We start from the raw sequence: 27,464 nt of genomic DNA, 5'->3' as shown, positions 1-27,464 counted from the left end.
AACCAATACACCTCTTATTAGGAAAACAGAACTAGCAAGCAGCTATAGATCCCCACACAGAAATAATTGTAAAACTATACTAATAAGCAGAATAAATGTTTCACAACAACTATGAACAGAATAACATCCAACAATTAAAAACTCATAAAAACTATTAAAAATTCTCCAAACACCAATAAAATATTTCAAAAAAAGCAGACACATCACATAATATTAAATAATTAAAATAGCAGTCAATCAAGAAAAATAAACTTAAAAAGCCACCTTTACTTACCCCCTCCAGCAGCTTTCCTACTCCTCTTCCATGCAGGCTGTAGCACACACCAGAAGCAGCAGTAGTGGCTAAGCTCTATACTCATGGTCCTCTTCCTTAGGGCCCATGTCTCTCACACACTCACACACCATACCAGTCATGCCCCCATGACCAGTTTCTGTCTCTCACACACCAATCATCTCCCAGTCTTTGACAAACACACCAGTCACCTTCCTGAACAGTTTCTCTCATGCCATACACACACACACAGGCTTCCCACTCCCGTGTTCCACTTACATATATGGGCTTCTCACTCTCATAATCACTTTCTCTTTCTCACATACACTCACCAGTCTCTCACTCCCATGCTTGTTCTCTCCACATGCACAGGCTTCTCATTCCCATAATCACTTTCTTTCTCTCCCACATACACACACACCAGTCACCTGATCTCTCTCATGCATACACACACAGGCTTCCCACTCCCATGTTCTCTTTCAGATATACAGGCTTCTCACTCCCATGCTGTGTCTCACACACTCCCAGCTTTCTCACTCCCATGCTCACTCTTCACATGTACAGGCTTCTTATTCCCATAATCACTTTCTTTCTCTCTCTCACATACACGCAAACACACACCAGTCACCTGATCTCTCTCATGCATATACACACACACATAGGCTTCCCACTCTCATGTTCTCTTTCAGATATACAGGCTTCTCACTCCCATGCTGTGTCTCACACACACACACAGGTTTCTCACTCCCATGCCCACTCTTCACCTGCACAGGCTTCTCATTCCCATAATCACTTTCTCTCTCTCTCTCTCTCACACACACACACCCGTCACCTGATCTCTCTCATGCATACACACACACACAGGCTTCCCACTTCCATGTTCTGTCTTACATACACAGGCTTCTCCCTCCCATGCTGTGTCTCACACACACCCAGGTTCTCACTCCCATGCTCACTCTCTTCACATGCACAGGCTTCTCATTCCCATAATCACTTTCTCTGTTACACACACACACACCCAGTCTCTCTCTCATTTCCATGCTCGCTCTCCACGTGCACAGGCTTCTCATTCCCTGAATCACATTCTCTCTCTCACATTCACATACACACCAGTCACACCGTCACCTTACCAACCAGTCTCTCTCATATACATGCACACACACAGGCTTCCCACTCCCATGCTCTCTCTCACATAATCAGGCTTCTCACTCCCATGCTTTCTTTCACATACACCCCCACAACACCAGGCTTCTTACTCCCATGCTTTCTCACATACCCAGATTTCTCACTTCCATGCTTTCTCTCTCTCTCTCTCACACACACACACACACACATCCCTGACTGTCTCACACTCTCACATACACATCAGTCATCTCCTTGAGCAGTCACTTTCATTGTCTCTCACATATACACATACATCAGCTCTCTGACCAGTTTCTCTCAATCACACACATACTCTCGATCAAATACATTCTCTCACTTACACACAAGCTCTCAATCACACACATTCTCTCACTTACACACAGGCTGGCTGGCTGCTTCTCTCTCTTTCTGTCACTCACTTCCTCTCCCCCCCCCCCCAGCACAAACGGTAGCTGCTCCTCCAGCCCCCGCAGGCCAAGAAGGAAGAATTCCATCGATCGCGGGAGGCTCATGCTGCTCTCTCCTTTCCCTTCCGCTTTCTCCCCCAGAGCAGGAAGATCAGCTGCCTCTCCTGCTGCCACCGGACTCCTGCTATCTTCGGGCGTCTGAACTTCCTGTCGGGGGGGGGTGGGGGTAGCGGAAGCGCAGCGCACAACGTCCGCTTCCCCCCCCCCCCCCAAGCAGGAAGATCGGCGGGCAGTACGGCCCGACGCCCGAAGATAGCAGGAGGTCAGTGGCAGCAGGAGAGGCAGCTGATCTTCCTGCTTTGGGGGAGAAAGCGGAAGCTGTGCGCGACGCTTCCGCTCCCCCACCCCAAGCAGGAAGATCGACGGACCATACGGCCCGACGCCCGAAGATAGCAGGAGAACGGGTGGCAGCAGGAGAGGCAGCTGATCTTCCTGCATTGGGGGGAGGAAGCGGAAGCTGCACGCGGCGCTTCCGCTCCCCCCCCCGAACAGGAAGACCGGTTGGCCATATGGCCGCAGCAGCGCTTCCCCATGTGTGCCGTGATGGCGCGCGAGGCGTGGGTTCTCTTGCGGCACGGCCTTTCTTCTTCCCGCGCACCACTTCCTGTTCCGGGTCCGGTGGGGGGGGGGGGGGAATGCAGGCGCGGGAAGAAGAAAAGGGCAGCCGCGGATGCCACAGCTTTTTTTTTTTTTTGCACCGCTGCCGTTCCCGCTGGGCTTGAACGTGCTGATAGCCCGGCGGCAACGGCAGCAGGGAAGAACGAGCAGCGGGAGGGACCGGGAGCCACGCGACACACCTGCCGGTGCTTGGCGACACACTAGTGTGTCGCAACGCACCGGTTGAGAACCGCTGCTTTAAAGGATCACTCCTCTTCGGAAGTGAATTGGAAAAGCTGGCCAGTAAATGGGGTGAATCTCCAGTACCCCAGCTACCAGAAGATAAGAGAAAGCAGTTGCATCACCCCTTGCCCATGAGAGGTCAATCCAGGTGCTCCCAAAGCTTTTGCCCCTACAGAAACTGGACATTTCAGAAGCTCTGTCCTTTAGTACGTCTCAGCACATTCGGAGTTTGCAGCCCAAGAGAGGGTCAGGTTCAGGTGCCAACCCACCCTCAGAATGAGGAGATAGAGGGTTGACTGTCCCTCTTCTACCAACGGTGGGTCGAGATCACTTCAGACAAATGGGTACTGGAGATCATACAAGAAGGATATGTGCTGGAATTTTGCAACACTCCTCGGGACATATTCATATCTCCTTGCCACTCCCAGCACAAGAAGCAGGCAGTGGAGACTACCCTGTTAAGGCTCCTCAGGATGAGGGCTATAATCCCAGTACCTGCGCCCCAAGAAAATAAGGGGCATTATTCCATCTATTTCATCATACCCAAGAAGGAAGGTTTCTTTCGACCCAACCTGGACCTCAAGAGTGTCATCTGACATCTACAAGTGATTCATTTCCACATGGAAACCCCACACTCCATGATAATGTGCGTACAGTCAGAGTTCTTAATCTCCCTGCACCTATCCAAGGCCTACCTACATATTCCAATCTGGCAAGAACATAGTTTCCTACACTTTGCAGTACTGAGTCGCCATTATCAGTTCCAGGCACTATCTTTTGGCCTGGCCACCACCCCCAGAACATTTTCCAAGATTATGGTGGCTGTAGCGGCAGCATTGCGAAAAGAGGGAATCCTGGTGCATCTGTACTTGGACGATTGGCTGATCTGGGTAAAGTCCATGGAAGAGTCTCTGGGTGACCAACAGGGTGACCTCCTTGCTTCAGGACCTCGGTTGGGTTGTAAACCTGCACAAAAACAGTCTCAAAACATCCCAGTCCTTGGAATATCTGGGAGTTCGGTTCAACACTACGCAAGGCAAGGTCTTCCTCTCGACCACGCAGATAAGGAAGTTGATGTCCCAAGTGCGTCTGAACACGATATGCCCGACGGTATGAAGCTATCATCAAGTCCTCGGTTTGATGGAAGTAGTGCCATAGGCAGAGGCACACATGCGAACACTTCAACACTCCCTGTTGTCACTTTGGAACCCACTTTCTCAAGACTATTCGATTCACCTCCACTTACCGATGGAAGATGCTCTCGGCTCCAGTGATGGCTGCAGAAAGCTCATCAGGGCAGGGGTGTACCCCTGTCCCCTCCGAACTGGCTGGTCCTCATGACAGATGCATGTCTTCGGGGCTGGGGAACTCACTGTCAGGAACTGATGGCCCAGGGGCGTAGGACCAAGGAAGAGGCCCTCTGGAACATAAACTGCCTGGAAGCCTGGGCAGTTAGATTAGCATGTCTACAATTGTCACATACTCCAGGGTCAAGCGGTCAACATAATGTTGGACAACGCAACAATGGTAGCTTATATCAACCGCCAGGGTGGAAACAAAAGCCAGCAAGTTTCACAGGAGATAGATCTCCTTATGGAATGGGCAGAAATACATCTACAGATGTTGTCTCTTCCTGCGATGTGGGAGGCTGAGATTGTCAGAGCAGGCTTTCTAAGCAGGGAGAGTCTGGATCCAGGAGTGTGGGCGTTGTCAGCCAAAGCCTTTCAGTTGGTAGTAGATCGCTGGGGTCTCCCGTCTGTCAACCTGCTGGCCGCATCTCACAATGCTAAGGTTCCCCTATTCTTTAGTTGCAGAAGAAATCAGTTGACCCTAGGGATCGACACTTTCATTCAGACCTGGTTGGAAGAGGAGCTACTATATGCCTTCCCTCCTGGGCAGGGTCATTCACAGAATCAAGTGCCACAGGGGATTAGTTCTATTAGTAGCTCCAGATTGGCCCAGGCGACCGTGGTATGCAGAGACTCCTGGTGGAGACCCCTCTGTGCCTCCCACCGTACAGGGACCTGCTACAGCAGGGACCAGTCCTTCATGAGGATCCGACTTGATTCTATCTTACAGTCTGGCCCTTGAGAGAGCTCGCCTGATAAAGCAAGGATATTTGGCGGCAATAATTGCCACCTTACTCTGCACACAGAAGTGCTCTACGTCCCTAGCATATGTGCAGGTCTGGAGAGTATTTGAGGTCTGGTGTGAGGAATGTGGTGTTTCCCCTCGGATGGTCAAAATCCCACTAATTCTGGAATTTCTGCAGGTTGACTTGAATAAAGGTTTGACCCTTAACTCCTTGAAGGTCCAGGTAGTGGCTCTCTCCTGTTTCAGGGGCAAGTTGGAACCTGCCTGATGGCTCATCCAGACATGGCCCGTTTTCTGAAAGAGGTGAAGAACCTCCAGCCACCCCTACGGTGGGCAGTTCCCTTGTAGAATCTTAATCTAATATTGGAGTTTTTGGCAGTGCCCTCCTTTTGGCTACTACTCAGTCTTTCCTTGCGTTTATTAAACGTGAAAACTGTGTTCCTGGTGGCTATATGTTCAGCTTGTCGCATCTCTGAACTACAGGCATTGTGTCGGAAATCGTTCCGCTGGATGACTCCAGGAAAGTTACAGCTTTGTAACATTGAAGTTGAAGTTAATTAAATTTGAAGGGTTGTGTGGAGGTTTTTTGTTTTTTTCCACGAAAGAACGATAAAAGTTTTCTAATCCGGGGAGTGGACCGAAATGGCCCTCCCCAGACCCGAAAATGAAACAGGGACAAAAAAAAAAAAAAAAAATTGTATGCACACCCCTAATTTGCTCCATAAGACGCACAGATGCCTGGGAACACAGCCGGTTTAACACACCATTTTTTTTTTTTTTTAATTTTCCCCCTCTAAATCCTAGGTGCGTCTTATGGTCAGGTGCGTCTTATGGAGCGAAAAATATGGTATTTTTAAATTCATTGTGTGGTTAGTTGCCTTAAATGAACTGGGATGAAGTTCCAAAGCGTGGGACCAGCTACTGAGAAAGCATGCCTTCTAGTGATGTCTAGCCGTGCTAAGTGTACAGATGGAATTTCCAAGAGGTTTTTGTGTAGGGACCAAAACTGCCTGCTGGGTTGGTAGATGTGAAGTAAAGAACAAAGCCAGATTGAGGAATCATTATGTATTAGGTTGTGTAAGATAGACAGGACTTTAAACTGAATTCTGTAGTGAACTGGTAGCCAATGTAATGAGTAAAGAATTGGAGTAATATGTTCATTCTGAGAAGTAGCAGTTAGGAAACATGCAGCAGTGTTCTGAATTAATTGTAACGGACGAAGTGCATTATCATGAAGACCAAGGTAAAGGGTGTTGCAATAGTCTAAACAAGAGAGAATGAGAGATTGTACGACAATTAAAAAATCAGCAGCAAAAAGAAGGGGGCGGAGATGTTTCAACATCTGAAGTTTAAAGAAGGAATTTTTGAAAGTGGTGGAAATATGAGTGGATATGGTGAGACTTGAATCTGTTTACCCCAAGGTTTCATGCTTTTGAAACAATGGGAATACACATGTCGTCTATAGACAGAAGCGAAGAGGGGCTACAAGCAGAGCGAGGAAGAGAGAGAAGACTGAGGATTTTTGTTTTAGAAATATTTAGTTTCGGTCAATTGTGGAATAGCCAAGAGTTGATAGTTTTAATATAGAGACATACTGCTGCAAGTGTAATAGACCAAGAGGAGGAATAAGGCACGAAACACTGAATGTTGTCAGCATAAATCTTGAATTGGATATTAAGACTGTTGAGAAGGTGACACAGGGGTATTAGATAGATGTTAAACAGGATGGCTGATAATGATGAGCCTTGTGAAACACCTGAGGAGGTGAAGTACCAGTCAGATGAATAGGGACAGATATTGATCTAATGAGGACAATTCGATAGGTAGGAATGGAACCAGTTCAAAACAGAGTCTACTATGCCAATGGATTCAAGCTGATGAAGGAGAATTTAGTGGTCTAGTGTGCCAAAGGTGGTTGAGATATCAAGAAGCACAAGTATATAATTGGTGTTAGCATCAAAGCCTCTTATGTATCAAATGAGGACAGAAGTGGTATTTCTGTGCTATGGCCTTTGTGAAATCCATGTTGGTTTGGAAGAAGTACAGCATTTTCAGATAATTAGTTTGTGAGTTGATGCAAGACTGATTCTAGTATTTTTGCTAGCGGGGTGAGATGCGATGGGACATACGTTAGAGAGATTTGTGATATTCTTTTTTTTTTCCTTTGGAAAAGGGCGGATGGAGGTCTGTTTAAGCAGGTCTCGGAAAATGCCGGAATCTAAACATTGGTTTACAAGTAGAGATAGGAATGGGCTGGCAAGGTCACCTAAGGCTTTTAATAGGTGACCAGGACAGGGGTTAAATAGAGAAGTTGAGATTTTAGTTTTATGTAAAATGAGAAATTGACGATGGATCTATGTGAGAAAACCAACCAGGAACAAAACAGGTAGTGGAAAAGCTGGTTTTTGATAAGTGACTTGTGGGAAGCTGCTAGTAATAATGAGGATCTTATCTTGAAGATGATTTGCAATATGGTTGCATAGGACATTATCAATATCAGAATCAGAGGACTGAGAAATATGTTAGGCTTTTTACAATGTTGAAGAGAGTAGACAGGTTTCCATTAGCTGCCATTATTTTCTGGGAATTAAAGTTGTTTTGGCAATGTCTATTTCCTTTTTATATTTACGCAAACAGCAGAAAAATGAATTTTTAGAGGAGACTGTACAATGTTTGCACCAGTGGTGTTCGTGGCATCTAAGAGTGGATTTCAGTGTTCATAGAGATTCGGAGAACCAAGGAGCAGAAGGTTAGGTTTAGCAGCATAAGGAATAAAGGGGGCTATAGCACTGAGAATGGTATTGATTGCAGAGTTCCATGAAGATACCGTATTGTTAAAATCGGAGCTTGTTGTTTTGGGCATATTTGGTAAAAAGGCTTCAACAAAAGTTTCTGAACTGATTCTTTTTCTTTTGAGGTGGATCTTCTTTTCCTTAGTAGAACTGAAGGGAGTAAAGCCACCTTTGATGTTGATGGAAAGGTAAATAAGTGAGTGATCAGACCAGGGTACAGGGTGTATGGAGAGTGAAGTCAGCGGGGAGGGAGATAAAGCAAGGATTACAAAACACAAGGTCGAGAGAACAGCCTGGTTTGTGGGTGGGAGCAGCAATCAATTGTTTCCAACAAGGCCTTCCATAGCATCCAGAACAGATGATGGGGATGGGAGAAATTTAGGTGAAGGTTGAAATCTCTGGTAATGATAGTGTTTGAGAGATCAACTGGCAAGGTAGAGATAGCTTCAAGAAGGGGAGATGGGTCGGAAAGTAGGAGACCGGGGGAGGGGGGGGGCCAGTATATGATTACAAAGTTGGCAATAGCTGTGGTAATAAGTTGGAGTTCATACAAGTAAATATGAGGTAATGACTTTTTGTAATGTCAGAGGCAGGATTTGACTATTGCTAATAGCCCTCCACCTCGGTGGCAGGGCCTAGGTTCAGAGGAGGGAATGTATTCAGGAGGGCATGAGTTGATTGTGACAGTATTCAAGTCTGATAACCAGGTTTCAGTAATTAGAAAGCAATAAGAGTTACATTCAGTTAGGAGATCATAGATAACAGCAGTTTTTTCTCAGAGTGACTGAGCATAATACAGCCAGAGAGGTAACAAAGGAAGGTACAATACCAATTAAGGAGCTGCGGTCAGAGGAATTCGGTTTGTGTAATATGGTACTCAGTTGTCCACAACTATCTTGTCCTATCATAGGAATTTCCATATTTGCTGGAAAACATTTAGATAAAGTGAGAATTATATTTTCAAAGAATTCGAAAGGAGGCAGGAATGAACATTAGGAGGGCAGAGTACTGTGCTGAAATGTTGAATAGGTACACAAAGGGGCGCACCGCTTTGTCGCACTTCTTCAGCGTGCAATGCCATGGCACACAGAGTCTCTGGCAGCACTTCAGTCTGTTTAAACTGTTGCCCCTGGATGACATGGGGGGGGGGGCAGGATGGGGGAGCCTGCACAGCAACAGATGGCTCAGCAAGGTGGAAAGTAAGTCAGGCAGGCAGACAGGAACAGTTTGATGTTACAGCTCCTGTTGGCAAATGGAGCTGGATGAAGGAACAGCCACTTGGCCCTCTGGCGGTGCTTCGGTCTGATTAAGCTGTTGTCCCTGGCTACCACCACTGAGGCCACTCCACTGGTCGAGTATGGACTAAGTCCAAATCCATATCAGCTAAAAAGGTGGCGGAGAGTTCCATAACTGCTCTGGAATTCGCCCCAGAGTCATCCACCTCCCGAGAGAGGAGCAAGCACGAATGAGCTACCAGGGCACAACAAGACGCAATCTGTAAGGTCATTGCTATTGCGTCAAAGGCCTGTTTAAGTTCGCTTAGAGGCGGCATAGACCAGCGCATCCACTTTAGGGAAACACAAACATTTTCTCGCTGTCGAATCCAGTGGATATAGAGCTTCTAATGTTCATCCACCTTTAAACTTGCTTCCTGAGCATCCCATTCCAGGTCAATCAACTCCTAGATGGCTTCCAATACTGGAAAATAGCAAGAGGCTTTCCGTAGGGAAATCAGAATGGGATTCTTCTTTGGTTCCGTCAGAGTCCGTCCCAGGAACTCCCAGCATCTTCAGGGTCTGGGAAATCATGGCCTGCAATTCGTCTCTATGGAAAAACCGTAACATGGTCCAATACGGTTCTATACTGGGGGGGGGGGGGAGGGGGGAAGGATTTCCCCATCTTCTAAGGAATATGGATTCTCTTCTTCATCCGTGCTGTCCAGGTCCCCACCAGTGATACCCTTGGTGAGTCGAGGCATGCCTCGAGTCTGCCGATAGGACAGAGAGGAAGGGCTTACCAGCTGAGGTTCTGTCCTGACAGGGGCAAGTGAGATAGCAGACTATGCCTGTACGAAGGCTTGAAGGCCTTGAAAGAATTCCACCCAAGAGAAGGAGGCTAGATCCATGCCTAGCCCAGGAGGTATTTGGGTAGGTGCCACTAAATTTCCCTCTCCCATGGATGACCCAATCCCAGGGTTACTCAGATCCGGGAATGTCTGGTTAAAGCTGTGGCTGACCCATCCGCTGAATGGGAGGAGCCGGGCTTAGCAAAGTCCAAGGAGACCAACTCTCCGTGGGCTTCCTCACAGTGCTGACATAAGCAATAATCCAGGTCAGACTGTGCAGCCCTAATATGACAAGCAGTGCAGAGATAAAGGTGCTTATGTTTCTTTGCTGCCAGAGCCATTGGCGATGGTAAAGCAAACGTTGCTTACCTGTAACAGGTGTTCTCACAGGACTGCAGGATGTTAGTCCTCACATATGTGTGACATCATAGGATGGAGCCCAATCACGGAACACTTTTGTCAAAGTTTCTAGAACTTTGACAAAACTAGATGATTCAAAATGTGAGGAACTAGCTACATTCTTTTATAACAAAATACATTCTATTTTAACGCGATTTAATTCATTTCCTGCTCCTTTACACACCAACCAAGCTACATCAGCCACTCAAGATAAATTTGAAACAAAGCTATCTAATCTTGAGATTACTACTGGTATTGAAGTTGAGTCAATTCTAAAGAAAATGAAACCAGCTTTCCACCCCACCGACATCTTACCTACTAAGACTCTTCTTACAATACGTTCTACAATAGCAAAACCTATTGCAAAGATTCTTAACAAATCCATCACCACAGACATAGTTCCTTCTATACTTAAACATGCTATCATTACTCCAATGATAAAAAAATCTAACCTAGATTCATCTGATCCAGCAAACTTTCGTCCAGTATCAAACCTTCCCTTCCTCTCAAAGATTATGGAAAGAGTCATCAACAAACAACTAACTGATTATTTAGATGATCATCAAATACTCTTTCCATCTCAATATGGGTTCAGAAAGTACCACAGCACGGAAACACTTTTGATATCACTTTCTGAGGTGCTACTAAAAGCTTTAGATGCTGGCAAATCATACCTCATCGCCCTTCTTGATATATCAGCTGCTTTCGACATGGTAAACCACAACACTCTTATTACCCGTCTATCTGAAATAGGTATCTCGGGATCGGCTTTACTATGGTTTCAGTCATTCCTGAGCAATAGAACATACAGCGTTAGATGTGGACGAAGTGAATCCAAGCCAAGAAACCTCTCTCAAGGAGTCCCCCAAGGATCTTCTCTCTCCTCCACATTGTTCAATGTTTACCTTACACCACTAAGCCGGCTACTCTCTAAATTGGGTTTTCAACACTTCATCTACGCAGATGATGTTCAAATACTCATACCTATAACCAGCACAATCACAAATGCACTGAGTACCTGGAAGGTAGCTTTATTAGAAATTAAAACAATCCTCACAGACAACCAATTGGCTATAAATACCAATAAAACTGAACTTATCATAATTTCACCTCCAAAAAATACAATACTGATCAACTCTGATATTGCTCAAAGCAACTCCACTATTTCACAACAAGTACGCAGCCTTGGTATCATCATTGACAGCAATCTCACGTTTAAAAAATTCATCGCAGATACGGTAAAAAATGGTTTCTTTAAGCTATTTACGCTTAAACGGATTAAATCTCTATTATACCAATATGATTTCCGCACAGTTTTACAAGCAACTATTTTATCAAAGATTGATTACTGCAATGCTCTGTTACTGGGTCTACCCAAAGCCACCATTCAACCTTTGCAAATGCTGCAAAATGCAGCTGCCCGCATTATCACTGACACAAGCCGCCATGATCACATCACTCCAGCTCTTCAGTCTTTGCACTGGCTACCTGTGGCTTACAGGATAATTTATAAATCTATGTCGCTGATACACAAAGCCATTCAAAACAGAGAAATGCTCTGGTTTACAGATCAACTACAATTCAAAACGTCTTCCCGCCCAACGAGATTCCAGAATTTAGCCAAACTAAATATCCCAGCACCCAATCTGACTAAACTCTCTAGTACAAAAGAACGATCTTTCATCATTGCTGGATCAACAATATGGAACACCATGCCCTCTGAATTACGCCAGGAACTCTGTCACAAAAAATTTAAACAAAACCTTAAAACCTGGCTATTTAAAAAAGCCTACTATCAATGATCTGAATCCTCAACTACTCTTCCTTACTGCCACAATCTCTCATATATTGCTGATATTCTATTAATATAAAGTTATATACTGTATTGTTTTTCGTTTAGTTACCTTGTTATATTGTAAAGCGCAATGCTGAATTACTGTTTTAATGTAAACCGAGGTGATGTTATTTACGTACCCCGGTATAGAAAAATCTATAAATAAATAATAAATAAATAAACTTTGACTGGCACCTACTGGGCATGCCCAGCATGACACTAAACCTGCAGCCAGCAGGGGTCCCCCTTCAGTCTTGTTTAAAGCTACAGGCAGTACCAAAAAATAAAATAAGAAAACGAACCCAACACCGTGGGGTGGCGGGCAGGTTTCGTGAGGACTAACATCCTGCTGTCCTCTGAGAACACCTGTTACAGGTAAGCAACATTTGCTTTCTCACAGGACAAGCAGGATGGTAGTCCTCACATATGGGTGAGTACCGAGCTGAGGATGTCCGAGAAATGCACCAAATGTATCCAAGATGTGCAATAGGCACAAGGACTGGGGTGGAATTTGGTAGAGGGCATCCTGAACCCTAACGGGCAGGCGGAAGGGTGTTGGTACGTCAAGTTGTAAAAAGGTTGCGCAAGACAGATTGGCCGAAGATGGAATCCTGTCTTCCGGCCTTGTCTAAACAATAATGGGCTGTAAAGGTATGGAGAGAACTCCAGGTAGCAGTCCTGCAGATGTCAGGAAGCGGCACAGAGCATAGGTGTGCTACTGAAGTCACCATGGCCCTGACAGAGTGCGCTTTAACACGATCTTGAAGCGGAATGCCTGCTTGCTGATAGCAAAAGGATATGCAGTCTGCAAACCAGGAGGAGAGAGTCTGCTTACCCACAGGCTGCCCCAATTTGATGGAATGGAAAGAGACAAACAATTGAGTGCTTTTCCTGTGGGCAGCTGTACGGTCTAGATAGAATGCTAGAGCCTGTTTACAGTCAAGGGTATGCAGAGCTGTTCTCCCGGATTGGAGTGGGGCCTGGGAAAGAAGGTAGGTAGTATAGTGGATTGATTAATGTGAAACTCCGAAACTACCTTAGGTAAGAACTTAGGGTGAGTGTGGAGTACTGCCCGGTCCTGCAGAAGTTTAGTGTAAGGCGGATAGGTAACTAGGGCCTGTGATCGCCAAAAGAAAAATCACTTTCCATGTGAGAAAGCGAAGATCACAGGATTGGAGAGGCTCGAATGGTGGTCTCATGAGCCGACCTAAAACCAGACTGAGGTCCCAAGAAGGGGCCAGAGGACGCAGTGGAGGCTTGAGGTGAAGCAAGCCTTTCAGAAAATGTGTTATGAGGGGTTGTACCGAAATAGGAACGTCCCTGACACCTTTATGGAAGGCGGCCACCGCACTAACATGCATTCTGATGGAGGAGGTTTTAGACCTGATTCTGACAAGTGCCAGAGATAGCCTAGAAACTTCCCGATGGAGCAGGTAAAGGGATCAAGGGATTGATAAGAACACCATGACTTAAACCTGTTCCATTTGTAGAGGTAAAGACCCAAAAAAACAACAAGGTAGGCGATCCAGTAGAACCGTAGGAAAACAACAAGATGGGATGCCCCAAAAAAAATTTAATTGAAAAAGGCTTTTTTGGGGCATCCCATCTTGTTGTTTTCCATTTGTAGAGGTAAGACTTTCTCGTGGAAGGCTTCCATGAAGCAATCAGGACACGGGAATCTGGCTCCAAAAGGTTAAGTGGCTGAAGAATCAACCTTTCAACATCCAGGCTGTCAGAGACAAAGCTTGAAGATTGGGGTGGCGCAGGCACCCATCGTTCTGAGTGATCAGTAGTGGATCTGTTCCCAAGGGAATGTGCCTGCGAATGGAGAGATCCTGAAGTATTGGAAACCACACTTGGCAAGGCCACTGAGGTACTAACAGGATCATGCATCCCTTGTCCTGATGTAACTTCACGAGAGTCTTCGAGAGAAGTGGAAGTAGAGGGAATGCATACAGGAGACCTGTTGCCCATGAGAGAGAGAAGGCATCTCTTGGCTGAGAATGTTGGTTGCGAGTGAGAGAGCAAAAGTTCTCTACTTTGCGGTTTGAGGTGACGCAAAGAGGTCTATGCGAGGCTAACCCCAACGTTGGAATAGTGAGTATGCCACTGTGGGGTTGAGGGACCACTCGTGCGGATGGAAAGCGCGACTTAGGTTGTCCGCCAACACATTGTCCACTCCCGGCAAGTAGGTGGCCCTGAGGTACATCGAATGGGAGAGGGCCTCTGCCCATATCTGTGCAGCTTCTCGACACAGTAGGTAGAAGCCCGTCCCTCCCTGTTTGTTGATGTACCACATGGCCACCTGGTTGTCTGTCTGAATTAGGATGACCTGATTGGAAAGGCGATCCTGAAAGTCCCTGAGAGCATATCTGATTGCTTGCAGCTCCAGGAAATTGATTTGGTGTTTGGTTTCCTCTGGAGATCAAGCTCCTTATGTCTGCAAATTGGCGACATGGGCTCCCCAACCGAGGTTGGAAGCATCGGTGGTGAGAATTATTTGAGGGTCTGGAGCCTGGAAGGGTAGGCCTTGGAGGAGATTGATCTGATTTTTCCATCAGGCTAGAGACTGACGAAGTGAGTCAGTGATGTGGACAGTGGTCGATAGAGATTGGACGGACTGAGTCCATTGTGACCTGAGACTCCACTGCATGACTCTCATGGCCAAGCGGGCCATTGAGGTGACCTGCACTGAGGACGCCATGTGTCCCAGCAGAATGAAGAAGTGGCATGCAGTCGTGCGGTGCTGAGACTGTAGCTGGTGTGCGAGAGAGATGAGAGTGAGAGCTCGCTGTCGAGGCAGAAATGCCTTTGCCTGAAAGGTGTCCAAGTCTGCCCCTATGAATGAAAGTTTGAGATGGGACTAAGCAGGATTTCATGTAGTTGACGAGAAATCCTAACGAAGTCAGAGTGTGTAAAGTAAGACGTAGGGACACCAGAGCAGCTTGCTGAGTGGGAGCCCTGATCAACCAGTCGTCTAGATAGGGGTAAACGTGACCACCTTGAGTCCTGAGGAAGGCTGCTACTACCACGAGGCACTTAGTGAAGACTCATGGTGCAGATGCCAGGCTGAATGGTAGCACTCTGTATATCTCAGGAACCTGCGATGAGATGGAGTTATCGCAATGTGTGTATACGCGTCTTGGAGATCGAGAGAGCAGGGCCAGCCTCCTTTTTGCAGAAGAGGAAGGAGGGAACCCAAGGTTACCATCTTGAACTTTTCTCAGTGGAGGTACTTATTGAGGGCACGTAGGTCCAGAATTGGACGAATACCGCCTGATTTTTTGGGGATTAGAAAGTACCGGGAATAGAACCCTAGGCCTTGTTGGGAGTAGGGCACTGGCTCTATTGTTCTGGACTGGAAGAGGAGGGAGACCTCCTGTTCCAGGAGTAGTGAGTGGTCAGATGTTCTCCAAGTCGGTAGAGGTGGGGAGTCCGGTGGGATGGAGAGAAAGTTCAGGTGATAACCCTGAGAAATTATGGCAAGGACCCATTGGTCTGAGGTGATTGTATGCCACCTGTTGTTAAAATGATACAATTGACCTCCCACTGGCATCTGAGTCAGTGGAAACTGGCTGCTGCTCTCTGTGCAGGAGTCAAAAACCGGAAGCAGGGCCCGGCTGAGGAGCTGCTTGTGGCTTTTGTTTAAGAGGTTGACGAGACTGGGCCTTTTGGAAAGGTCTCGTGGAATGAGTTCTAGACGGTGGTGGATAGGACTTCTTTGGACAGAAGAATGACTTTTTAGTATCCTTCCTAAAAGGCTGCTTGGTGAAATACTCAGAGGGCATCAGAGAGAGCTGGCGAAGGGTCTCATGATGGTCCTTGAGTTCTGCCACCGTCCGCTGAATCTGTTCACCAAAGACCGTCTCCTATGCAGGGCAGATCAGATTATCTGTCTTGTACTTCAGGGCGCAAATCCGAGGACTTGAGCCAGGCCCATCTACTTGCCGAAATAGCAGTTGCAGATATCTTCGACACTGCTTCCAGGGTATAGTAAGAGGATCTTATTTCATGCTTCCCTGCCTTGAAACCCTTGTGTACTAAGTTTTGAAGCTGTTCCTGGAATTGCTGAGGCAGGGACTCTGCAAAGTCCTGTATCTGCTTGAATAAGACCCTGTTGTACTGGGTCATATACAGCTGGTAGGAGGCGATCCGAGAGATAAGCATTGATCCCTGGAAGACACGCCGACCAATGGCATCCAGGAATTTCTGTTCCTTCTCTGGGGGAAAGGAAGAGTGGGGTTTTGATCTTTTTGCCCTCTTTTGGGCAGATTCTACAACACAGATTGGTGATCCAGCTGAGCTTTCTGGAATCCTGGGGCTGTCTGGACCAAATAAGTGGTATCTGCTTTTCTGTTGACTGGAGCAACAGAACCAGGGTGTTCCCAGTTCTTTTTGAGGAGATCCAAAAGAACCTGGTGAATAGGGATGGAGGTTATTTCTTTGGGAGTATCCAGGATTTGTAACAGCGCCATCATCTGGTGCCTATCATCTTGCTCAATCTGTAATTGGAAGGGAACCAATTCAGACATTTCCTTCACAAAATTTATGAAGGACAAGTCTTGTGGAGGAGAACGCTTCCTACTTTCACTAGGAGAAGGTGGTGATAGTAAATCTTCGGTGTCTTGAGATGAATAGTCAGTCCAGGTGTCATAGGGATCAGAACCTGTCCCTGTAGGAACCTGAGAAGGACGGGACAATAGTATTCCTGAAGATCCTGGTCTAGGATCTGAAGGCATCGAGGGAAGTACTGGAGGCACCGATGAAGGCATCGGTGCAGGCATTGGTGGCGCCGATGGGCGCATCGGAAGGACTCCCGATGGAGGAATGTGGAACAGTGTTTTCCCTCCCGATGACAGGGTAAGCGGGGAAGGCAACGGATCCATCGGTGGAAAAGCGGCTATGAGCGCTTCCATCTTCGAGAGCAGCAGTGCCAATGCTGCCGGAATGGGATTGATGGTCGTTTCCGCGACTGGCATGGATTTCAGTGCCAGGGGACCTTGGAGTCCGTGCATCGCCTTATCGATGGCCTCCTGAACCATCTGGTCCAGTTCTTCACGGAGACATGGAGAAAGCATCCTTGGCTCCGGAAGGGAAGAAGGAGGCAGAGGCATAGCCGGAGGGACCACCGTTAAAGGCGGAGGCGCGGCTCCCGATACCCATCTGGGTGAGGGTTGCCTCAGTGACCCGATCGCAGAAAGAGTCTGTGCCTTTTCTGGACGGGGTTTCTTCGATGGCGACTCGGACGATGGCGAGGTCGAAGATTTTCATTCCTCGATGGTCCGAGACTTGCGGTGTCGATGCTGATGTTTCTCTCTACGATCCTCTCGGTCCTGAGAGGGAGTAGAGGTAGTCGAAGGCCAAGAAGTAGTCGACGCTGGACGTCACCGGCCGGTGGCCGATACAGGCGCGAAGTGGACGGTGCCGGTTCAGACGACGTCGATGCAATAGACTGCGTCGGGGTTTGAGAACAGAAGAGAAGTTCCATTTTGTCCATTCTGGCCTTGCGACCTTTTGGTGTCATTAAGGCACATTTGGTGCAAGTCAGGACATCATGCTCGCACCCGAGACACATTACACAGACTTTATGCGGGTCTGTTATGGACATGGTGCAAGTACAGTCCAGGCACCGACGGAACCCCGACACCATGGCCTTTGAAAAATTTAGCCACGGTACAGTCAACGGCCAGTAGGCTGCGAGGGCCAAACTAGACGGGAATCGGCCGAAAACGGGTAAAAACTTACCGGAGTACCGCGGATTCAAAAATTCGAAGGAGGGACCCCTGTGGGGTATGAAAGTTTTTAGTAATTCCGTGAGGAAAATTCCTGTCAGGAATCTCTGTGGAGCTCCTTAACCCGCGTGGCTACTGCTGCGCGGAAACAAGACGACTGAACGGGAACCCCTGCTGGCTGCAGGTTTAGTGCCATGCTGGACATGCCCAGTAGGTGCCAGTCAAAGTTCTAGAAACTTTGACAAAAGTGTTCTGTGATTGGGCTCCATCCTATGATGTCACCCATATGTGAGGACTACCATCCTGCTTGTCTTGTGAGAAATGTGTGTGCAGATGGCTCATGTTTAAAATTTTATGCGCACAAATGTCGGGCACCTACACTGGCCGCTAGGCGCATGCATAGCCTGTGCGCCTGGCTTTACTTGTATTCTGCACCTAGTAAGTTGTGCACGTATGTATGAACACAAAGTTATGTGCACTGCGCATGCGCAGAGCCGACATGCACTGCACATACTGAAACTCTATGGTGGGCAATACAGACACAGAAACACATGCAAGATGGCACCGTTGTGGCCTACCACGCGGTGTGCCGACCAAGCCTAAAGTGAGGCCTAACCTATCGGGGGGCTACTCAACCCGCTCAGAAGCCCACTTCCCCTTACCCCAATGGGATCGGGAACAATATTGGTACGGTGCGCTGAGCAAGACGACCGGAAGTCTTACCGAAATCCCTGCAATGTCTCTGAATTGGGAGGAAATTCTTTTCTTTTTTTTTAATATACTTACCTGGGTTCAGTGCTTACCGGTTGAGTACAGAGACAGTCTCCGGCTGTGGGGGGAGAAGGCTTTGGCCATCATTGCTGCACTCTGCTCCCTGAACTCATTGCCTTTCAGCTATTTCAGCAGCAAAGTCCACGCCGGGAACCGGCTACCAGACCAAGGCATACCTCTGAGGTATCTCAGAAATTACCTCAGGAATCCTCAACTGGGGGAGGGACCTTTAGGTATCACTGCAGGAGAGCAGGGCTCAATCTTTTCTCCAATTTAAAAGTAGAATTTCTTCTTCCAAAAGATACAGCGATCCTCATAGGGAACAGCAACTGCTGGAGACTGAGAAATACTGGAGGGCTGAGGTCACTGCAGGAGTGTATCTAGGGTGACGTCAGCTTTGAAACCCGACTCTGCCTCCATTTGCTGGCATGGTAGCATAAATCCATTGGGGTCTTGAGTCCATCTGGCTACATGACCGTTTTTCTCTAGCGAGTAAGCAGAAGGGGGCAGCTTTAAAAACAAAAAAACAAACAAAAAATACCACATAAAAATGGAAAAACTGGAGGATTAAAGATTATGGAGGAATTTTTCAAAGGAGTTACACGCATGAAAATAGCATATATTGTGGCAATTTTCAAAAGCTCATTTGCACGCATAAAGCCTTTCACAATTCAGCGCTATGGAGTGAATTTTCAAAGGATTTACTTACGTAAAACACAGTTTTACAAGCATAAAATCTTTTGAAAATTACCTCCTATGTAAACAGACTTCTTTAATCATGGAAGATATTTATAAATAAACAAAATACCTTGACTTTTGTCAGCCTTCCTGCATAATCCTGCAATATAAAAATAAGAGATTGTACGTCCTCTTTATCCAGCTCATCATTGAGTTCCACCATCAGCACTCTGCAAAACAGAGCAACAATTTAGAGATGAATTCATAGATAAAACCTAAGATCTCCTGTTAGGAAAAGTTATATACAACAATCCTTCCCTGACATTGTAAAGTGAATTGTAAAGCACTAGAGGGTATTTAGCCAGTCAAACAGTGAAATTTTTGACCATTCCAATTCTTTCTACTTCACAGAGTGGAGTAACCGCCTAGCACTTAACAGGCTGAGAACAAGGGATGCCAGGATGACCTTATGAAAGCCATTTTACCCTCCATTGCCTCAGGTACAAACATATTGTGAGCCCTCTGAGGAAAGATACAGCTGCAGCAGCTCATTCCATTTCACAAAAGATTTGGGGAATACCCTTGCAAACAACTTTTCCTTAGTGATATTTATATTTCCAAATGGGAGCCCTTAAGAAGCTCAAAATCAGTATGCCTAATCTTATTAGCAATCCAGGCACTATGGGGTAGATTTTCAAAGGGTTATGCGCGTAACCCCTGAAAACCTACCCCAAACCCCCCCCCCCCCCCCCCCGTGCATGCCGAGCCTATCGTGCATAGGCTCGGCGGCGTGCGTAAGTCCCGAGGCTTTCTTGGGGGGGGGGGGGGGCGTGTTGCGGCCGGCGTGTCATTGGGGCGTTCCAGGGGCATGACCGCGGCCTCTGGCAGCTGGCTTGGTGCGCGCAAGTTACGCCTGCCTCAGGCAGGCGTAACCTTCGCGATAAAGGTAGGGGGGAATTAGTTAGGGCAAGGTGCGGGGGGGGGGGGGGTGTGTGTGTGTGGAAGGAAAGTTCCCTCCGAGGCAGGCTGCGCGCCAACCCCGGATTTTAAAAGATACGTGCGGCTACACGTGTATGTATTAAAATCCGACGTACTTTTATAAAATCTACCCCTATGTGAATGAATGGAAAATTTACATTTTATAGATTTGTTTTAATGTAACTGAATTTATGAATAAAGTAGTGTGGTTGTGTAAGTCAACTTAGACATGTGTAATTCAACTTAGACATGTGTAATTAAAGGTCAACAAATTTATTTAAGATACTTGTATGCCACTGGTTTCCAAATACAATATTTGTCCAAAGTGGATTACAAAACCACGGCACAATAAAACTTTTTTTTTAGATTTATTTATTTTATTTGTCATGTTTTGTATATAGTCATTCGGTTTCCCCATCAGAACGGTTTTCAGAAGTTGGTAAGTGTGTTAGTTAAAGCAAATTACAGTGCATAGTCGTCAAATCAAAATATTGCATAGTCGTCAAATCAGTTTATAAATTCGTGATAAGTTGTGGTTAGTTGTTATAACATGTGCTGATACAAGTAGGGTGGGGTTAGACGGTGAGATGATTGGGTAGGAAAGTAAGTGGGATAAGTCAAACGGGTCAGTTAGTGAAACAGGCTTACAGGTTGTACAAATAGTTAATATCAGTTAAATAAGCTATTTAGGCTAGTTATAAATGTCTTAGATTTTTCAAGAGGTCATAGAAATGTCATTGATCATGGGATGGGCTGTATTTTCTTGTTGCTGGTGTGCAATGGTGTCAGGCAGTGCAGTTGATGATGTGAGTTTGCGTAGGCTTTGGTGAACAACCAGGTTTTCAGTTCTTTTTTGAAGGTTTTTATGTTGGGTTGCGTTCTTAGTTCGGTTGGGAATGAGTTCCATAGTGAGGGGCTGGCGATGGATATAGCTCTTTCACGGGTTGTATTTAGTAGTGTGATTCTGGATGGGGGGATTTTGAGGAGGCCTTTATTCTTTGAGCGTAAATCTTGTTTCGGCGTATGGAGTTTGATGGTTTTGCTTAGCCAGTTGGATTGTTGTCCTATGATGAGTTTATGCAGGATTGTTAGTACTTTGTAGTCTATTCTATATTTTATTGGGAGCCAGTGTAGTGCTGTAAGAGTTGGCAAAATGTAATCATGTAACTTTGTTCCGGTTAGGATTCTGGCAGCTGTATTCTGCAGAATTTGGAGCGGGCGGATGGTTGCGAGTGGTAGGCCCAGTAGTAGGGCACTGCAGTAGTCAAGGTTGGCGAAGAAGAGTAGCTGCAGGACAGTTTTGAAGTCATTGTGTGAAAGGAAAGGTTTAAGGTGTCTGAGGGTAAGTAGTTTATGGTATCCCTTCCTTAATCTTATTAGTTATGTGGATTTTGAATGATAGGTCTTTGTCAATGGTGATTCCTAGGTTTCAAGCATGCGTGACAGGGGAGATTGATGACTTTGGGTTTTCCATTTTGAGTGGTTGCGTGAGAGTGTTGTTGTTCTATCTAGTATGATTATTTCGGTTTTGTCGAGGTTTATTATGAGTTTTAGGGTGGATAAGCATTGTTTGATTTCCGTAAGAATGTAGGTTAGTCTTTTGTAGGTTTCGTCTAATGTATTCTGTATAGGGATAAGTATTTGTCTATCGTCGAGGTAAAGGAAGTGAGTCAGACCAAGTCTATCGAGTGTGTGACAAATTGGTAGAAGGTAGATGTTGAATAGTGTTGCTGATAGGGCAGATCTCCTTGGGGAACTCCAGTGGTAAGACTGACTTTGTTCGAGAGGGTGCTGTTGTATAGTACTTGGAAATTTCTGTGCGATAGGTAGGATGCAAACCATTGTAACGTTATCCCTGTGGCTCCTATTTCCGAAAGTCTGTCGAGAAGGATGGTATGTTTGACTGTGTCAAAGGCGGCCGATAAGTCTAGAAGGATTAATAAAAAGCTTTGTCCTTTGTCGAATCCTCTGAGTATGGTGTCATTTAGTGTGAGAAGTAGTGTTTCTGTGCTTAAGTTTTTCCTGAAGCCGAATTGTGATATGTGAAGTATGTTGTTGAATTCGAGGTGGTCCGAGAGCTGGGAGTGTACGATTTTTTCTATGATTTTTGCAATGAAAGGTAGGTTGGATATAGGGCGGTAGTTTTGAAGGTTCTCGAGATCTAGGTTGCTCTTTTTTATTAGAGGTTTAATGATTGCTATTAATGATGTTAAAAATATACCAGACATACACATAATGTTAAAACTATATTTTACTTGATAATTTTCTTTCCTTGACTATTGCTAGACCAGTCATCAATTTAGAGATTTCTTCCTTTCGTAGCTGGTAGCAACAGATCACATCTTCCTAGATTTTCATGTGACGTCAAGATCACTACAAGGGTGGTGTGGCTGGAGGCAGTCTCCAGTAGACCTTCACTAGAGCTGACCCATATCCAGCTGCCTTTGTAATCACAACCCAGTAAAATAAATGAAAATAAGCAAAAATGTTGTCTTGAGAGGGCATAGTCAATCTACTAATTGTGGCATGCAAGCCACCTATACTCCTCCATAGTTGAGAAGTCTCTCTAGTTTTCTCCTTGTCAAGCTTGTCAGATTAATTGTGTGAATGAACTTAATTTACATGTCTCTTCATTTTTTCATTAGAGGAGCAAAGCAAAAAAGAAAAAGGATAAGCAAGGCCAGAGGAAAATCTACAGGTAGCAGAAAGGAGCAACAGGAGCGTAGGGTCCCTGGGGTAAACTGGGAAACAAATTTAAATGGGGCTTGTTCCATTGTCTGTATGAATGCATGCTCACCCTTGCCAGGTGGGGATTAGACTGGTCTAGTAGTAGTCAAGGAAAGAAAATTATCAGGTAAGATATAATTTTAATGTTTCTTATCATTCTGCTAGACCAGTCATCAATTTGGGAACGTAACAATGCCACTACTCCCCTTGGGAGGGAAGCCACCAACGAATCCCCTAGTACCCCAGCTGAGCTAGCCAGCATGCCCAATTGTAATGTTTCTTAAATGAGTAAGAGGAAAACCAGGTAGCCACCCTACAAATCTCCTCTGGGGACACCCTTGACATTTCCGCTCAAAAGATTGCTTGGGCTCTCATGGAGTGTGCCTGAAGCCCCGGCAGGATTATCTTACCTTCTAGCAGATATGCTGATCCAATGACTTCCTTGATCCATCTGGTCAGTATCACTTTAGAGGCCGCCTCACCCTTCCATGGGTTGGCAAACAATACAAACAGCTTGTCTGACTTTCTGAATGCATTCTTGACTTTCAGGTATCTTAACAGTGCTTGCCTGACATCCAGGTGGGGTAGATCCCAATCTTTCCTCCCTGTCCTGCCCTTCTTAAAGGCTGGCAGGGTAATAGTCTGGTTCAAATGAAGTGCGGACTCCACCTTAGGCAGGAAGGAGGGAACTGATTTGAGCATGACTGAATCCTCTGAAAAGATCAAAAAAGGATTTCTATAGGAAAGTGCTTGTAGTTCTGAGATCCGTTTTGCTGAGCACACAGCCACTAAGAAGACTGTCTTCAAGGATAGATTATTGAGAGAGGTTAGTCTTAGTGTTTTGAAAGGTGGGCCTCCTAGTGTTCCGAGGACCAAATTAAGGGCAGAATGGTGGCCTGATACATTTTACCCCTTTCAGGAAGTCACTCGCAACCAGATACCTAGATACATACTTGTCCTCTATTGGTCCTCTGAAACAGGTGTTATGGAGTTAAGAGCTAGCCCTTTATCTAGACCTTGTTGGATAAAATCTAGGATCTGTGAAACACCTTCCCTCCAAGATGAGTTTCCTTCTAGACAGAAGCTTTCAAAGAGGTGCCATATTTTAATATATGCCAATGATGTTTAAGTCTTTTGTTCTCTTAGCATAGTGAGTATTACTACTGGTGAATATTATTTGCGGGTTAGACATGCCCTTTCAAGGGCCATGCTGGAAGACAGAATGGAGCTGCTGGAGGCTGCCTCAAACCACACTTCCCTTATAGTAATCCTGATTTCAAACTAAAATCTGGGGAGGTGTGATCTGTCTCCACTAGCTGCAGAGGGGAGACATTCCTAAATTGATGACTGGTCTAGCAGTAGTATAAGGAAAACACATTACATCAATCAACACTTATGCCTCCAACTATAATAGTGTTTTGATCCTTCAAATCCTGGACTTCCTGTAGCTGGACCAGCAGCCTATTCCAGCTCGCAGGTATAACAAAAGAAAATGCTCTTGCACCTATGCAAGCGAGCCTACCCCTATTCGATGATGGTTCACATAAACAAACAACTTGAGATCTCAAAGTCCTGTTAGGGGTATAGCCAGACAATTTATTCTTTAGTACATAATTTTCCTCAGTATATCTCAAATTATGAATGGTACCTAAAAGGTGAAATCTAGCCCACCATTTAAACGGTAGCCAGTGAGGATGCTGCAGCACAGATGAGACACGATTGTACTTTGATAATCCCAGCAAAATCAGAGCTGCGGCATTCTGCACTAATTGCAGGACTTTTACCAAATTGTCTGGAAAACCTACCAATAATTCAGAATAATAATAGATATGTCCTAACACCAAGGATTGTAAAACAACCCGAAATAACCCTATTGGGAGAAATGACTTCAAAAGCTTCAAGTTCTTTAGCTTGTGAAAAGCTATTCGTGACACTAACTAATGTGGGCTTTAGAGAGTGAGGAATCCAAAATTATTCCAAGGCTATGCACCTCAGTGAAAATTGGTAATTGTTCACCATCAATATGAAGATTTGAGTTAACCACAGTTGAAGATTTATTACCTATCCATAAATGACGGGAGTCAGGTTGCACCTTATAGACCCAATTTTTTTTTAACATGTGTCTGAGGACAAAGCTCATTTCGTCATACATTTGATGAAGTGGATGTTGTCCTCAAAAGCTCATGCTTCAATAAATTGGTTAGTCTATAAGGTAACAAAAAAGGATCATCATACTAAGCACTACCAGTATTTATAAACATACCTTTGTTGCTTTATGTTTAATCATCGGTCCAAATACAGAAAATTACATCGATGATTAAACATATTAAACATAAAGCAACAAAGGTATGTTTATAAATACAGGTAGTGCTTAGTATGATGGTCCTTTTTTGTTAAACAAACACATTATTTTGGGCAGTATTGGTTTATTCCGTTGTATTAGACACTAGGTTTACAGTGTTAGTCTATAAGGTGCTATACCAGAACACTGCTACCCCTCTGAAGATTTTTAACCTATAAGACCTTTGTCTTCTCAACATTCAACAGTAAACCATTTCTCTTTATCCATATCTTAATAAATTCTACACAAGTAGAAAAATATTTTACTGGTAACTCACTTGGACAATATATCTGCACATACAAAAAAGGCAAATGCCAATCTCCTGTAAGGCAAATAAGTTGTATCTGATATTTTTCTATTAGACTAACTTGACCTGAGGAAGAGAGTATAACATTCAAGCGCTAGTCAGAAATATATTAAAGTAGTCCAATACAAAAGTATTATTGACCTGTAATTTTATAAATACTTATGAAAAATACACAAAAGATCTGCAGTTAGGATTTAAAACTTGATGAATGCATTTTAAGTTCAAAACTTTATTTTTTGATTTAATCACTTTTCCCAAAAGCTCAAGGCAGGTACAATCTAATTAAACATACATACAATACACAAATCAGCATATATATAATGTGACAGAATTTAACAAACATGTAAGAGATAAAACAAGGCAAACAAATCATAACGTGCTCAATATTCAAATATATCTGTTATCTATTAACAGGGTATTAATGATATGTTTAATTTAGAATGGATATTCAGCAGCATGGCTATGCTGATGAATATAACTGGATAAGTGCTAGTTAACCAGATAAGTTATATCCAGATAATATTAGACCTGCTATTGAGCTGGTCTAAGTTATTTAGATAACTTAACCAGATAAGGCTGAATATAGGCACTTATCCGGTTATGATAATCAGATAAATTGCCCTGCCTTGATCCACCCATTGCCCATCCCAAAGATATCTGGCTATCTACTTAACCGGATAAATACTTATCCGGCTAAATGGAGATCACTCAATATAGCCTGATATTCAGCAGCTGCCACTTAGCCAGATAAGTCCTACTTCCATCATAGAAACAACAAGTGAGGTGACCAAATTTGCAGGCGATACAAAATTGTTTCAAGTCTATCTCACAAAATTTGGAGAAGAGGGAAAGCACAGTTGCTTACCTGTAACAGGTGTTTTCCTAGGACAGCAGGATGTTAGTCCTCACATGTGGGTGACATCATCCGATTGAGCCTGGCATGGAATGAGCATGCTCAGCCTCCTATCTGCGCGTCCATGCGAGAACCCTCTTCAGTCTCGTAATATAACAAAAATATGAGCAAGAAAAATAACTTAACCCGAAGGTGAACCCAACATTTTAGGGAGACAGGTGGGATTCTTGAGGACTAACATCCTGCTGTCCTAGGAGAACAGGTAAGCAACTGTGCTTTCTCCGAGGACAAGCAGGATGGTAGTCCTCACATGTGGGCGATTACAGAACTCCAGACTGCTCCCTGTGAGCAGAGGGACCCACATTAGCCGAACAAGGTGCCAATGGGCACAACACAACTGCGGTGCTGTGAGAAAACAGGGGCAGTCTGGTCCCACAGAGAGCACGATGAAAACAGTTGGGTTCAGGACTGGAATAGATTGCGGAGGACAAACTGGCCAAAAGCGCTGTCCTGGCGACTATCTCTGTCGAGGCAATAGTGAGCTGCGAATGTGTGGCGAGAACTCCAGATCACGGCTTTGCAGATTTTGGCGACAGGAACCGCACACAGATGGGCCACTGATGCCACCATAGCCCACACAGAGTGAGCCTTCACCCTACCAGTCCAGCTCATAGCAGAAGGCAATGCAGTCCGCTAGCCAGTTGGATAGGGTCTGCTTCCCCACTGCTGCTCCTAGCCTATTGGTGCCAAAAGTCACAAAGAACTGGGTAGACTGTCTATGAGTCACTGTACAGTCCAAGTAGAAAGCAAGCGCCCGTTTGTAGTCCAGGGTGTGCACAGCTCTTTCCCTCGGGTGAGAATGAGGCCGTAGGAAGAATGTGGGAAGGATGATTGATTTGGTTGATGTGGAAAGCAGTCACCACCTTCAGTAGAAATTTTGGATGTGTGCACAGCACCACACAATCATGAAAGAATTTTGTGTAGGGAGCGTATGTAGAGAGGGCCTGGATCTTACTGACCTTATGAGAGGAAGTAATAGCCACCAGGAACATAACTTTTCAGGTGAGGAACTTCAGGTCACAGGACTTGAGAGGCTCGAATGGATGACACATAGATCCCATGGGGTTGCTGGCGGGCGAAGCAGGGGCTTCAGTTGAACCAGGCCCCGCATG

The 27,464-nt window shown here is 45.3% G+C and overlaps 1 protein-coding gene across 8 annotated transcripts in view; it reads right to left on the bottom strand.

The window, feature by feature from the left end:
* The window catches only part of CFLAR (CASP8 and FADD like apoptosis regulator), a 143,025-nt gene that overhangs the window by 55,946 nt on the left and 59,615 nt on the right, over window positions 1-27,464 (bottom strand). For all 8 annotated transcript variants that reach the window (XM_029606229.1, XM_029606231.1, XM_029606228.1 and 5 more), the window contains one exon: window positions 19,217-19,316. In XM_029606229.1, coding sequence (XP_029462089.1) covers window positions 19,217-19,316 — 100 coding nt within the window. The remainder of the gene's footprint in view (window positions 1-19,216; window positions 19,317-27,464) is intronic.

The sequence above is a fragment of the Rhinatrema bivittatum genome, chromosome 6 (assembly GCF_901001135.1).
Source record: "Rhinatrema bivittatum chromosome 6, aRhiBiv1.1, whole genome shotgun sequence".
NCBI lineage: Eukaryota > Metazoa > Chordata > Amphibia > Gymnophiona > Rhinatrematidae > Rhinatrema > Rhinatrema bivittatum.
This window is presented reverse-complemented; position numbering and strand designations above follow the sequence as displayed.